The sequence below is a fragment of the Heterodontus francisci genome, unplaced genomic scaffold (assembly GCF_036365525.1).
Source record: "Heterodontus francisci isolate sHetFra1 unplaced genomic scaffold, sHetFra1.hap1 HAP1_SCAFFOLD_971, whole genome shotgun sequence".
NCBI lineage: Eukaryota > Metazoa > Chordata > Chondrichthyes > Heterodontiformes > Heterodontidae > Heterodontus > Heterodontus francisci.
This window is the reverse complement of record NW_027140948.1, coordinates 213,000-229,350: the sequence shown is the minus strand read 5'-3', so window position 1 is coordinate 229,350 and position 16,351 is coordinate 213,000. Positions and strand designations below refer to the sequence as shown.

The following is a 16,351-nucleotide window of genomic DNA, read 5'->3' as shown; positions in this document are numbered from 1 at the left end:
GAATGTGCTGTTCTGAGAAACTATCCTGAAAACATTCGATGAACTCCTCATCTAGGCTACCTTTGCCCATCTGATTTTTCCAATCTATATGTAGATTAAAATCCTCCATGATTATTACCGTACCTTTCTGACAAGCACCCATTATTTCTTCCTTTATACCCCGTACTGCAGTGTGGTTACTGTTCTGGTGCCTGTTCACCACTCCCTCTGGTGACTACTTGCCTTTATCATTTCTTATCTCGACCCAAACTGCTTCTACATCCTGATTTCCTGAACTTAAGTCATCCCTCTCCATTGCGCCAATACCATCATTAATTAAACAAAGCTACACCTCCACCTTTTCCCAGCTTCCGGTCCTTCCTAAATGTCATGTACCCTTCAATATTCAGGTCCCAAACAATGTCATCCTGCAGCCATGTCTCTGTAATGACTATCAGATCATACTTATTTATTTCTATTTGCGCTCTCAGAGAGCTTCAATATCCCTGTTTCAAACTGTAAGAAACATAACTTGCCTCTTAACTTAAACAGTAATTTTAGTTAATTGCTAAATGTAAACAAGAACTAGACTTTAGAGAGATTAACCCTTAAAATCCCTTCTTGACACTGTCGCCTTCTCGGGAGCAACCCCCCTCGCCCTTTCCCTTGCCCTTTCCCCTCACACTCTCCTGTCGCCCTGTCGGGTAGACTCTCCCCTCACCCTCTCCCCTCTCACTCTCAGGTCTCACCCTTCTGTCACACTGTCCCTTTGCTTTAACCCCATGCAAGCTCCCATTGCACTCTCCCCTCACCCCTTCCCCTCACCCTCTCCCCCCACCATCTCCCCTCACCCTCTCCCCTCACACTCTCCCTTTGCCTTGCTCTCCATGCTCACAGTCTGCCCCTGTGAAGTGCTCCTACCGTCCAGCCTCGAAGGTGAAGCGGGTGCTGTCACGCCCGTATCTCCGCAGTGAGCACAGGGGCCAGGTGATCAGTTTGTTGCGTGTGTTATGAATGTCCCAGAGGTAGATGTTCTCGTGGGTGATCTGCATCATACACTCGCCATAAATCTCCAGGTTAGGGCACGGAATGAGGTAAACATTGAAACGCTCTGTCAGGGAGACGAGGGAGACGTCATTCAGGACAAAGTGTAGGACGTCCCAACAACAACAACAAGCTGCATTTCACTACCAGAGCACATTACAAAGCACTTTTGGAGTACTTTTGAACTGAAAGCACTGCTGTAATGTCGGAAAGGCGGCAGCCATTTTGTACACAGCAAGATACCAAAAATAACTATGAGATAATGACCAGATAATCTGTAACACACAGAGACACACACAGGGTAACACACACTGTCACACAGACGGTAATGCACACTGTCACATACAGGGTAACGCACACTGTCACACAGAGGGTAAAGCACGCACCGTCATATAGAGGGTAACGCACACACAGTCACACAAAGAGTAACACACACAGTCACACGGAGGGTAACACACACACAGTCACATAGAGGGTAACGCACACACAGTCACACACAGTCACACAGAGAGTAACACACACAGTCACACAGAGGGTAATGCAGACACAGTCACACGCAGTCACATACAGGGTAACGCACACAGTCACACAGAGGGTAACGCACACACAGTCACATAGAGGGTAATGGACACACAGTCACACACAGTCACACAGAGAGTAACACACAAAGTCACATAGAGGGTAACGCACACACAGTCACATAGAGGGTAATGCACACACAGTCACACACAGACACACAGTCACACAGAGAGTAACACACACAGTCACACAGAGGGTAACGCACACACAGTCACATAGACGGTAATGCACACACAGTCACATAGAGGGTAATGCACACACAGTCACACACAGACACACAGTCACACAGAGAGTAACACACACAGTCACACAGAGGGTAACGCACACACAGTCACATAGAGGGTAATGCACACACAGTCACACACTGACACACAGTCACACAGAGAGTAACACACACAGTCACACAGAGGGTAACGCACACACAGTCACATAGAGGGTAATGCACACACAGTCACACACTGACACACAGTCACACAGAGAGTAACACACACAGTCACACAGAGGGTAATGCACACACAGTCACACGCAGTCACATAGAGAGTAACACACACAGTCACATACAGGGTAACGCACACACAGTCACACAGTCACACAGAGAGTAACACACACAGTCACACAGAGGGTAATGCACACACAGTCACACGCAGTCACATAGAGAGTAACACACACAGTCACATACAGGGTAACGCACACACAGTCACACGCAGTCACATAGAGGGTAACGCACACACAGTCACACGCAGTCACATAGAGGGTAACATACACAGTCACATAGAGGGTAACGCACACAAAGTCACACAGAGTCACACAGAGAGTTACACACAGTCACATTGAGGGTAACGCACACACAGTCACACACAGTCACACACAGTCACACAGAGAGTAACACACACAGTCACACAGAGGGTAATGCACACTGTCACACAGAGGGTAACGCACACACAGTCACATAGAGGGTAACGCACACACAGTCACACACAGTCGCACACAGTCACACAGAGAGTAATACACACAGTCACATACAGGGTAACACACACACAGTCACACGCAGTCACATAGAGGGTAACGCACACACAGTCACACAGAGGGTAATGCACACTGTCACACAGAGGGTAACACACACAGTCACACAGAGGTTAATACACACAGTCACATAGAGGGTAGCGCACACTGTCACACAGAAGGTAACACACACAGTCACATACAGGGTAATGCACACTGTCACACACAGTCACATAGAGGGTAACACACACAGTCACACAGAAAGTAACACACACAGTCACACAGAGGGTAATGCACACAGTCACACACAGAGTCACACACAGGGTAAGGCAGTGGTGTCGTGATATTGTCACTGTACTAGTAATGCAGAGCCCAGGCTAATGCTCTAGGATCATGGGTTTGAATCCCACCACAGCAGATGTTGAAATTTGAAGGCATTTAATAAATCTGGAATTAAAAGCTAGTCTAATGGTGATCACCAGTTGATTGGTGTAAACACCATCTGCTTCACTAATGTCCTTTAGGGAAGGAAATCTGCTGTCCTTACCTGGTCTGGCCTCTATGTGACTCCAGACCCACAGCAATGTGGTTGACTCTTAAAATACCCTCAGTTGTATAAAACCAAGGGAAATTAGGGTTGGGGAATAAAATGCTGGCCTAGTCAGTGATGCCCACATCCCATGAACGAATTAAAGAAAGACACAGAGACACATAGGGCAATACACACAGAGCTACAGACAGAGTAACACACACAGTCACACACAGAGGGTCACATACAGAGTGACACACAGGGTCACACCTAGAGACAAAGAGTAACATATAGAGACAGTGTCACCGACTGCAGAGGCTTGAGCTGCTGGTTTCAGAACTCGAGCGGCAGCTGGAGTCACTGTTGTACATCTGTGAGGTGGAGGACTACGTGGATAGCATGTTTAGTTTAGTTTAGTTTAGAGATACAGCACTGAAACAGGCCCTTCGGCCCACCGAGTCTGTGCCGACCATCAACCACCCATTTATACTAATCCTACACTAATTCCATATTCCTACCACATCCCCACCGGTCCCTATATTTCCCTACTACCTACCTATACTAGGGGCAATTTATAATGGCCAATTTACCTATCAACCAGCAAGTCTTTGGCATGTGGGAGGAAACCGGAGCACCCGGAGGAAACCCACGCAGACACAGGGAGAACTTGCAAACTCCACACAGGCAGTACCCAGAATTGAACCCGGGTCGTTGGAGCTGTGAGGCTGCGGTGCTAACCACTGCACTGGGAGGTGGTCACACCGCAGGTTCGGAGCATGCAGGTAGAGAGGGAATGGGTAACCACAAGGCAGTCTAAAAGAACCAGGCAGGTAGTGCAGGAGTCCCCTGAGTCAATCTTGCTTGCTAATCGGTTTTCCATTATGGATACTGGTGAGGACGATGGTTCCTTGGGGGAGTGCAGTTGGAGCAAAGTCTGTGGCACCTTGGGTGGCTCAGCTGCACTGGAGGGGAGGAAGAAGTGTGGAAGAGCAATAATGATAGGGGATTCGATAGTTAGGGGAACAGACAGGTGTTTCTGTGGCAGTAAATGTGACTCCAGGATGGTGCGTTGCCTCCCTGGTTCCAGGGTCAAGGATGTCACGGAGCGGCTGCAGGACATTCTTCCCAGGGAGGGTGAACAGCCAGAGGTTGTAGTCCACATTGGTGCCAATGACATAGGTAAAGAGGGGGATGAGGTCCCAAAAGCAGGTTTTAGGGAGTCAGGAAGGAAATGAGAAAGCAGGAGCTCAAAAGCAGTAATCTCAGGATTACTCCCAGTGCCACGTGCTAGTGAGCATAGGAATAGGAGGATTGATTGAGTGAACACGTGGCTGGAGAACTGGTGTAGGAGGGAGGGCATCAGATTTCTGAAACATTGGAACGGTTCTGGGGCAGGTGGGATCTGTACAAGATGGACAGGTTGCATCTTAGCAGGACTGGGATGAATATCCTGGCAGGAAGATTTGCTAGTGCTGTTGGGGAGGGTTTAAACTAAATTGTCAGGGGGATGGGAACCTGAGAGGGAACTCAGATTGGAGGGAAGCCAAACTGATAACTTGTCAGGGGTGTGGGAACCAAGAGCAAGTATTAGAGAGAAGAATACCAAGGTACCCAGAATACTGGGGGAGATAGATAGCATGAGAGTAGGGAATAGTAAGTTATTAGGTGGGGTCAGAGTAAGGGAGAAAATAATAAAGTCTGAATCAGGGTTAATGTGCACGGAGTGTGGTTAATAAGACTGGTGAGGTACAGGCACAGATTGCCATGTGGAAATATGATGTTGTGGCTATAACAGAGACCTGGCTCAAAGAAGGGCAGGACTGGGTGTTAAATATTCCTGGAAGGAAAGATAGGAAAGGGAAAAAAGGGAGAGGGGTGGTGTTATTGATTAAGGAGAGCATTGCAGGGCTGGAGAAAGAGGATGCTCCAGAGGGGTCGAGGACAGAATCAGTTTGGCTAGAACTAAGGAATAAAAAAGGTACAGTTACATTGCTCGGTGTTGTCTATAGGTCACCAGGTAGTGGAAGGACGTGGAGGAACAAATTTGCAAGGAAATTACAGAGAGGTGCAAAAATTATAGGGAAGTTTTAATGGGGGATTTTAATTATCCAAACATAGACTGGGATAATAGTAGTGTAAAGGGCAGTGAGGGACAAGAGTTCCTAGAGTGTGTTCAGGAAAATTTTCTACAACAGTATGTTGCTAGTCCAATGAGAAAGGAGACACTGTTAGACCTGGTTCTTGGGAATGAGGTGGGCCAAGTGGATCAAGTATCAGTAGGAGAGCATTTAGGGGATAGTGATCATTGTATCATAAGGTTTAGGCTGACTATGGAAAAGGACAAAGAGCAATCCAGGGTAAGAATAATTAACTGAGGGAAGGCCAACTTCAATGGGGTAAGAATGGAGCTGGGTGAATAAATTGCAGTCAAAAGCTGGTGGGAAAAACAATAGCTGAACAATGGGCTACCTTCAAAGAAGAGATAGTTCAGGCACAGTCAAGGTATGTTCCCTTGAAGGGGAAAGGTAGGGTAAACAAATCCAGAGCTCCCTGGATGACAAAAGAGGCAGAGATTAAGATAAAGAAGAAAAACTGTGCTCATGACAGATGCCAGGTAGAAAATACTATTGAGAAGCAGGAAGAATATCGAAGGTTCAGAGGGGAAGTGAAAAAGCAAATAAGAGAAGCAAAGAGAGAGCACGAAAAGAGACTGGCAGCTAGCATTAAAGGGAATCCCAAAGTTTTCTATAGGCAAATAAATAGTAAAAGGGTGGTAAAAGGAGAAGTTGGGCCGATTAGGGACCAGAAAGGGGATTTACGCATGGAGGCAGAGGGCATTAAATGAATGAGGTATTAAATGAATACTTTGCATCTGTCTTTACCAAGGAAGAAGATGCCACCCAGGCAATGGTGAAAGAGGAGGTAAGTCAGACACTGAGGGGTTTAAAATTGATAAAGAGGATGTATTAGTTAGGCTGTCTGTACTTAAAGTGGATAAAGCACCAGGGCCAGATGAGATGTATCCAAAGATACTGAGGGAAGTGAGGGTGGAAAGACATGAGGACCCGCACCACATGGACTGCAGCTGTTCAAAAAGGCAGCTCATGACCACCTTCTCAAAAACAATTAGGGATGGGCAATAAATACAGGCCTAGTCAGTGACACCCACATCCCCCTGAACAAACAAAACAAATATGAAAAGGAAGAATGTGCAGGGTTATGGGGAGAAGGCAGGAATGGAACTGAGGGAATTGTTCTTTCGGAGAGCTGGTGCAGACATGATGGGCCGAATGGCCTTGTTCTGCACTGTAACAATTTGTGACTCTGTGAACACACAGTGTCACATACAGGATAACACACAGATACAGGGCGCTGAAATTTACAGACCCCCGATGTCGGGGGTCGTGGCGGGGGTGGTCAGAAAATGCCCCGGTAGAGGCCCACCAAGGGCCTTGATGCCAGGAAGACCCGGCCTGATATTGCTGGTAACAGTGAGGCCTTGATGCAGCCCTCCCACCGCTCGGTGACAGGAGCCAAATTTAAGTATGCAATTTTATTTAAATAAAGGAATAAATTACCTTCTCACTCCCGCTGTCAGTCCCGGGCCATATTGATTCCAGTGGCTGCCACTCCTGCTCCTTTGTATCCCTTTCCAGGGAATTCAAGGTGTAACACTGGTGGGAGGGGAGGGGGGGACCAGGTCTGTTTCTCTATGCAGGAGTGGCGGGGTGGGGAGGAGACGGGTCAAAATAATATCATTGGTGCAGGGGATGGTGGAAAGGATTAGAGTGTAAAGTTTATAGAACCATAGAAAAATTACAACACAGAGGGAGGCCATTCAGCCCCTCATGTCTGTGCCAGCTGAAAAACTAGCCACTCAATCTAATCCCACCTTCCAGTACCTGGTCCGTAGCCTTGCCGGTTACAGCACTTCAGGTACATGTCCAGGTACCTTTTAAAAGAATTGAGAGTTTCTTTCTCCACCAACATTCCTGGCAGTGAATTCCAGACACCCACCACCTTCTATGTGAACAAGTTTTTCCTCAGGTCCCCTATAATCCTTCCACCAATCAACTTAAATCTGTGCCCCGGGAATTGACCTCTCCAATAGGAAAAACAGCACCTTCCTGTCTACTCTATCCAGGCCCCTCATAATCTTGTACACCTCAATTAAGTCATTGCTCAGCCTCCTTAGGTCTAAGGAAAACAATCCTAGCCTATCCAATCTTTCCTCACAGCTGCAACTTTCAAGCCCTGGCAACATTCTTGTAAATCTCTGTACTCGCCCCAGAACAATTATGTCCTTCCTGTGATGTGGTGACCAGAACTGTACACAATATTCCAACTGTGGCCTAACCAGCGTTTTATACAGTTCCAGCATTACATCCCTGCTTGTGTATTCTATCCCTCGGCCAATAAAGGAAAGCATTCCATATGCCTTCCTCACCACTTTATCCACCTGTCCTGTCACCTTCAGGGACCTGTGGACATGCACTACAAGGTCTCTCACTTCTTCTACTCCCTCAATATCTTCCTGTTTATTTTGTATTCCATCACTTTATTTTCCCTCCCCAAATGCATTACCTCACACTTCTCCGGATTGAATTCCATTTGCCACTTTTCCGCCCACTCAACCAAACCATTGATATCTTTCTGGAGTCTGCAGCTATCCTCCTCACTATCAACTACACGGCCAATTTTTGTGTCATCAGCAAAATTCCCCAATCATGCCTCCCACATTTAAGTCCAAATCATTAATATATACCACAAACTGCAAGGGGCCCAACACTGAGCCCTGTGGAATGCCACTGGAAACAGCTTTCCATTCACAAAATCATCCGTCGACTATTACCCTTTGTTTCCTGTCACTGAGCCAATTCTGGATCCAACTTTCCACATTCCCCTGTATCCCATGGGCTTTCATTTCACTGACCAGTCTGCCATGCAGGACCTTGTCAAATGCCTTACTAAAGTCCATGTAGACCACATCCACTGCACTACCCTCATCAATCCTCCTTGTCACTTCCTCAAAGAATTCAATTAAGTTAGTAAGACATGACCTTTCCTTAACAAATCCATGCTGACTATCCCTGATTAATCCATACCTTTACAAGTGGCAGTTTATCCTGTCCCTCAGAATTGATTCTAATAATTTACCCACCACTGAGGTCAGACTGACTGGCCTATAATTATTTAGCCTACCCCTCGCACCCTTTTTAAACAATGGTATAACATTCACAGACTTCCAATCCTCTGGCACCTCGCCCATATCCAGTGAGGATTTGAAGATGATCCTCAGCGCATCTGCTATTTCCTCACTGGTTTCCTTTAACAACCTTGGATGCAATCCATCCAGCCCTGGTGATTTATCCACTTTCAAGGATGTCAGACCCTCTAGTACTTCCTCTCTCATGCTAATCATATCTAATATTTCACAGTCCTCCTCTTTTACTATAATATCTGCTTCATCCCTCTCCTTTGTGAAGACAGAGGCAAAAACTCATTACGAACCCTGCCCACATCTTCTGCATCTACACATAAGTTCCCTTGTACATCTCTGAGAGGCCCTACTCTTTCCTTAGTTATCCTCTTGCTCTTAATGTACTGATAAAACATCTTTGGGTTTTCCTTGATTTTACCTGCCAATATTTTTTCGTGTCCTCTCTTTGCTTTTTTAATTTCCTTTTTTACTTCACCCCTGCACTTTCTATACTCCTCTAGGCTTTCTGAAGTATTAAGTTTTTTGTGATCATCACAAGCTTTATTTTTCTGCTTTAACTTACCCTGAAAGCCTCTTGATAACCATGGGGCTCTAGATTTGTCCGTACCACCCTTTATCTTTGTGGACACGTGTCTGCACTGTGCCTGTCGAATCTCGCTTTTGAATGCCTCCCACTGGTTTGCCACTGATGTTCCTTCCAGTAGCTGTATCCAGTCCACTTTCGCCAGATCACCTCTCAGTTTTATAAAATTTGCCTTCTCCCAATTTAGAACTTGAACTCCTGTTTCATCTTTGTCCTTTTCCATGATTATGCTAAAACTAATTGTATTATGCTAGCTATCTCCAGAATGGTCACCCATTGCTACTTCATCTACTTGCCCAGCTTCATTACTGAAGACTAAATCTAGAATTATGCCCCCTCTCATCGGACTTGTGACGTGCTGGCTAAAAAAGTTCTCTTGAGTGCAGTTCAAGCATTTTGTCCCCTCTGTGCCCTTCACACTGTTTGTTTCCCAGTTGATATTCGGGTAGTTGAAATCTCTGACTATTATTGCCCTATAATTTTTACACTCAGAAATTTGCCTACGTATATGTTCCTCTATCTCCCTCCCACTATTTGGGGGTCTGTAGTACACTCCTAGTAGTGTGGCTGCCCCTTTTTTATTTCTGATTTCCACCCATATGGCCTCTTTTGACAATTCATTTAGCATATCATCCCTCCTCACAGCTGTTATTGATTCATTAACTAATAATGCTACTCCCCCTCCTTTTTTTATCTCCCGCTGTATCCCACCTGAAAAACTCGATAACCACAGATATCCATTCTTACCCCACTTTAAGCCAAGTTTCCATTATAGCAACAATATCATGTTGCCATGTGTCTATCTGTGCCCTCAGCTCACCGGCTTTGTTCATTATACTCCTTGCATTTAAATAAATACCTTTTAACACTGCCAAATTCCTGTGCTGCACACTTTTTAACCTTTGCTTCTTCTGTCATTCTGAGTCACTCACTAATTTTTTGCCTTCCGTTCCCTGCCCTGAAATTGTCCTATCTGAAACTGCCCTCAGGTTCCCATCCCCCTGCCAAGCTAGTTTAAACCATCCCCAAAAGCACTGGCAAACCTTCCTGTAGGATATTTGTCCCGTTCCTGTTCAGGTGCAGACCGTCCGGTTTGTGCAGGTCCCACCTTCCCCAGAATCAGTCCCAATGCCCCAGAAATCTGAAGCCCTCCCTCCTGCACCATCTCTCCAGCCACACATTCATCTGGTGTATCTTGCTGTTCTTATACTCAGTAGCACGTGGCCTAGGGAGATATCGGAGATTACTACCTTTGAGGTCCTGCTGGCTAATCTCATTCCTAACTCCCTAAACTCAGCCTGCAGGACCTCATCCCTCTTTCTTCCTATATCTTTGGTACCAATATGGACCACGACCTCCGGCTGTGCACCCTCGCCCTCCCGAATGCCCTGTAGCTGCTGCTCGGTGATATCCATGACCTCTGCACCCGGGAGGCAACATACCATCCTGGAATCAGGTGAACTATGGTGGCGGTGGGGGGGGGGGGGGGGGGGGGGGGTAGAGGTCAGTTGGGCAGGGGAAGTGTTTTGGGGTGAGCGGGCAAGTGATTAATTTCATGGTTTTTGGGGTGTGGGAGAGGGGCAATTTAAATGGATTTAATTTTTTTTATTGAAGTTACCTTTAAATATTTAAATTGAATGTTAGGGCTTGGAGCCAATTAAAAATGGCGTCAGTGCCGGGGATGGACAGCCCCCCTCCACGTCATCGGGAAGGGAGGTTCACCCTGCTATTTAAATGACTCACTGCACTGAATATTGCGGAGGTTCCTCCACATGCAGTCTGTGCACGCGGACCACCATTGTTTTCATCCGCCACTGATAAACTCCAGCCCCAGTCTCACACAGCCCTGCCCTCCAAATTGTATCAAATAAAATGTTAACACCCCTTTCCCACCCCCCCCAATAAAAATTACATTAACAATTTACCCCTCCACCCCAAAACACTGACCTTTGAAATATGACCTCCCCCCTCCAGACCGTTCAAAGTTTAAAGTTCACCTCTTCCCACCATTCCCTACACCCGTTACAATTATTTGATCCCATTCACCCAGCTTAACATCCTCCTCTCCCCGCCAGTGTCACTCCGGCTTTCCCCAGACAGGGAAGGGAAGGCACGGGAGTGCTGGCTGCCGCACTGAAGATCGCGGCAGGCCTGGAGGATTTAAGGTAAGTTTATATTAATGTATTTATTTTTATTAATTTACATATTTAAATGCAGGTCCCATCGACCAGTAGCGGGGTTGGGGGGTGTCACCCCGGAGCCTCGCTGTCACCAGGAAGATTGGGCCAGGCCATGCCGGTGTCGGGCACCATGTCGGGCCTCTGCTGGAACTATCTACTGCCACCCAACCCCCACCACAGAGCCCGACGTCGGGGTCCGCTAAAATCCAGCCCAGAGTCACACACAGACAGACACAGAGTGACATACACAGACACACAGAGTGACACACACAGAGACACACACGGCGTAACACACACACAGCGACACACAGAGTGACACATTCAGAGACACACAGAGTGACACATTCAGACACACACAGAGAGACACACAGAGTGACACATTCAGAGACACACAGAGTGACACATTCAGACACACACAGAGAGACACACAGAGTGACACATTCAGAGACACACAGAGTGACACATTCAGACACACACAGAGAGACACACAGAGTGACACATTCAGAGACACACAGAGTGACACACACAGACACACAGAGTGACACACACAGAGACACACACAGAGAGACACACAGAGTGACACATTCAGAGACACACAGAGTGACACACAGAGTGACACATTCAGAGACACACAAAGTGACACATTCAGACACACACAGAGAGACACACAGAGTGACACATTCAGAGACACACAGAGTGACACACACAGAGACACACACAGAGAGACACACAGAGTGACACATTCAGAGACACACAGAGTGACACACACAGAGACATACAGAGTGACACATTCAGAGAGACACAGATTGACACACACACAGACAGACACAGAGTGACACACACAGAGGCACACACAGAGAGACACATAGAGTGACACATTCAGAGACGCACAGAGTGACACACACACAGAGAGACATACAGAGTGACACATTCAGAGACACACAGAGTGACACACACACAGACAGACACAGAGTGACACACACACAGAGACACACAGAGTGACATGCACAGAGTGACACACACAGAGACACACACAGTGTAACACACACACAGCGACACACACAGAGCGACACATAGAGTGACACATTCAGAGACACACAGAGTGACACACACACAGAGAGACATACAGAGTGACACATTCAGAGACACACAGAGTGACACACACACAGAGAGACACAGAGTGACACATTCAGAGACACACAGAGTGACACACACACAGACACAGAGTGACACACACAGAGACACACACAGAGTGACATGCACAGAGTGACACACACAGAGACACAGAGTGACAGACACAGAGACACACACAGAGTGACATGCACAGAGTGACACACACAGAGACACAGAGTGACACACACAGAGACACACACAGCGTAACACACACACAGCGACACACAGAGTGACACACACAGAGGCACACACAGAGTGACACACTCAGAGGCACACACAGAGTAACACACACAGAGAGACACACAGAGTGACATGCACAGAGTGACACACACAGAGACACAGAGAGACACACAGAGTGACATGCACAGAGTGACACACACAGAGACACAGAGTGACACACACAGAGACACACACAGCGTAACACACACTCAGAGACACACAGAGTGACATGCACACAGAGAGACATACAGAGTGACACATTCAGAGACACACAGAGTGACACACACAGCCACACAGAGTGACACACTCAGAGGCACACACAGAGTAACACACAGAGAGAGACACACAGAGTGACATGCACAGAGTGACACAAGCAGAGCCACAGAGTGACACACAGAGTAACACACACAGTGTAACACACGCAGAGACACAGAGTGACACACACAGTGTAACACACGCAGAGACACAGAGAGACACACAGAGAGACACACAGAGTGACATGCGCAGACTGACACACACAGAGACACAGAGTGACACACACAGTGTAACACACGCAGAGACACAGAGAGACACACAGAGTAACACACACACAGCAACACACAGAGTAACACACACAGTGTAACACACGCAGAGACACAGAGAGACACACAGAGTAACATACACACAGCAACACACAGAGTGACACACACAGTGTAACACACGCAGAGACACAGAGAGACACACAGAGTAACATACACACAGACACACACAGAGTGACACACACAGAGTGACACACAGAGACACAGACAGAGTGACACACACAGACACACGCAGAGACACAGAGTGACACACACAGTGTAACACATGCAGAGACACAGAGAGACACACAGAGTAACATACACACAGCGACACACAGAGTGACACATAGAGACACACGCAGAGTGACACACACAGACACACGCAGAGACACAGAGAGACACACAGAGTAACATACACAAAGACACACACAGGGTGACACACACAGTGTAACACACACAGAGACACAGAGAGACACACAGAGTAACATACACAAAGACACACACAGAGTGACACACACAGTGTAACACACGCAGAGACACAGAGTGACACACAGAGTGACACACACAGAGTGACACACAGAGACACACACAGAGTGACACACACAGACACACGCAGAGACACAGAGTGACACACAGAGTGCAACACACGCAGAGACACAGAGAGACACACAGTGTAACATACACACAGCAACACACAGAGTGACACACACAGAGTGACACACAGAGACACACGCAGAGACACAGAGAGACACACAGAGTAACATACACACAGACACACACAGAGTGACACACACAGAGTGACCGACACAGAGTGACACACACAGAGTGACACACACAGACACACGCAGAGACACAGAGAGACACACAGAGTGACACACACAGAGTGACACACACAGACACACGCAGAGAGACAGAGAGACACACAGAGTGACACACACAGAGTGACACACACAGACACACGCAGAGACTCAGAGAGACACACAGAGTGACCGACACAGAGTGACCGATACAGAGTAACATACACACAGACACACACAGAGTGACACACATAGAGTGACCGACACAGAGTGACATACACACAGACACACACAGAGTGACACACACAGAGTGACCAACACAGAGTGACATACACACAGACACACACAGAGTAACATACACAGAGTGACACACACAGAGTGACACAGTGTCATGCTCAGCCCTCGCCTGCTAAGAATGAGGCACATTCATTTTGTCATGAACATTGATTTTAAACTGTTACTGGAGTGAAGAAAGGAGTGAAGTGGCTGGAAAATATATTTGCATATTAACAGACGGTGATTGGAAGGACAAAGGACCATTCCCTGACACATTCAACCCACAATGGACCTTGATTACCAGGCATTGTGTGTAAGAGGAGCATTCCAGAGACTACTAAGGTGATACAATCCAAGACGTGGTCAGACCAGTTAGTCACATGACCAACCTGCTTGGCAACCTGGGTTTTTCTGAATTGTACAAACAACTTGAACGGAGTGTCTGTTTGCTCCTGAACTGAGAATATCTGTCCTGTCTGCTCCCATCTCTTTCTCACAAGCCTCTGAATCCACTGAAGACACATAAACACCCAAGACAGAAAAGTCTCCTGCAGCGAACAAGGTTTAAGAAGAATACTGGGCCCCAACGAAAAGCAAGATCTACCTACAATTAAAGACTCTACAGTGAGCTCGAAGAACCATAACAAAAACTCTTCAAATATTGTCTCAAATGTTTCCACTTTATTTTTGTTCCGCTCTTTTCTGTCTCTATTTGCCTGTGTGTATTGCATATTCATGCCAGCATGGGCGCATCGTGTATCCCTAGGTGTCAACCGAATTAGAGTTTAAGTTTAAGTTTAATAAATTTCAACTTTTCTTCTTTAAACCAAAGAAAACCTGTTTGTGCTGGTTTCTTTCCCTTAGAATTTGAAAGCGGTGAACAAGGATTCACCAAGCGGGAGCTAAAAAACATGGTGTGTTTAAAATTAAACCCTGTTACGGTGAGACCAGGTGAAGGCTGAAAGGGAACCCTTGACCCCTTTCTCACAGTCACATATAAAGCCACACACAGAGACACACACAGAGTGACACAGAGACACACACAGTGACATACACAGAGTGACACACACAGAGACACACACAGAGTGACACAGAGACACACACAGTGACATACACAGAGTGACACACACAGAGACACACACAGAGTGACACAGAGACACACACAGGGTGACACACACAGAGTGACACAGAGACACACACAGTGACATACACAGAGTGACACACACAGAGACACACACAGAGTGACACAGAGACACACACAGTGACATACACAGAGTGACACACACAGAGACACACACAGAGTGACACAGAGACACACACAGGGTGACACACACAGAGTGACACAGAGACGCACACAGTGACATACACAGAGTGACACAGAGACACACACAGAGTGACACACACAGAGTGACACAGAGACACACACAGTGACATACACAGAGTGACACACACAGAGACACACACAGAGTGACACAGAGTGACACACACAGAGACACACACAGAGTGACACAGAGACACTCACAGAGTGACACACACAGAGTGACACAGAGACACACACAGTGACATACACAGAGTGACACACACAGAGACACACACAGAGTGACACAGAGACACACACAGGGTGCCACACACAGAGTGACACAGAGTGACACACACAGTGACATACACAGAGTGACACACACAGAGTAACACACACACAGGCCGGGATTTTAATGAACTGCCGTTGCTGCTGGTGGTGGGTGAAAAAAACATGACAATGAGCCGCTGTAAACTCAAGTGCAGCGGCTCATTTAAATAGCCAAGACCCCCCACAATCTGGTGGAGGGGGCAGGCTGTACGTCCCCGACAATGATGTCAGCAGCCTATGTGCAGGTGCTGACGCCGTTTTTAAAGGGCTGCCCGCCCTGCTGGCAAATTTACATTTTTAAAGAAGCATCCCCTCCAAAATTTGACAAATAAAATCCGAATGCATCTTCCCCCACAAAACACTTACCTTTGAAATGCGACCTCCCCCCAGCAGACTGTACAAGGTTTGAAGTTCACCCCTTCCCACCATCCCCTACACTGATGATGATTATTTGACCCTCTTCCCCCGCCCTCCACACAGTAAAAATCTTAACTCCCCCTGGAGCATGGCTACCTGAACTGAACCCAACTGGGTCTGACAACATGTGTCCGGTTCGGGTCAGGTCGGATTGCTCTTCCCGGTCCG

The 16,351-nt window shown here is 47.1% G+C and overlaps 1 protein-coding gene across 1 annotated transcript in view; it reads right to left on the bottom strand.

Moving 5' to 3' along the window:
* Nucleotides 1–900: 900 nt before the first annotated feature.
* The window catches only part of LOC137361469 (docking protein 4-like), a gene marked incomplete at its 3' end in the record, with an annotated part of 169,139 nt that continues 153,688 nt past the window's right edge, over nt 901–16,351 (bottom strand). The window contains exon 5 of the mRNA XM_068026336.1: nt 901–1,090. Within this exon, the coding sequence (XP_067882437.1) occupies nt 901–1,090 (190 nt within the window). The remainder of the gene's footprint in view (nt 1,091–16,351) is intronic.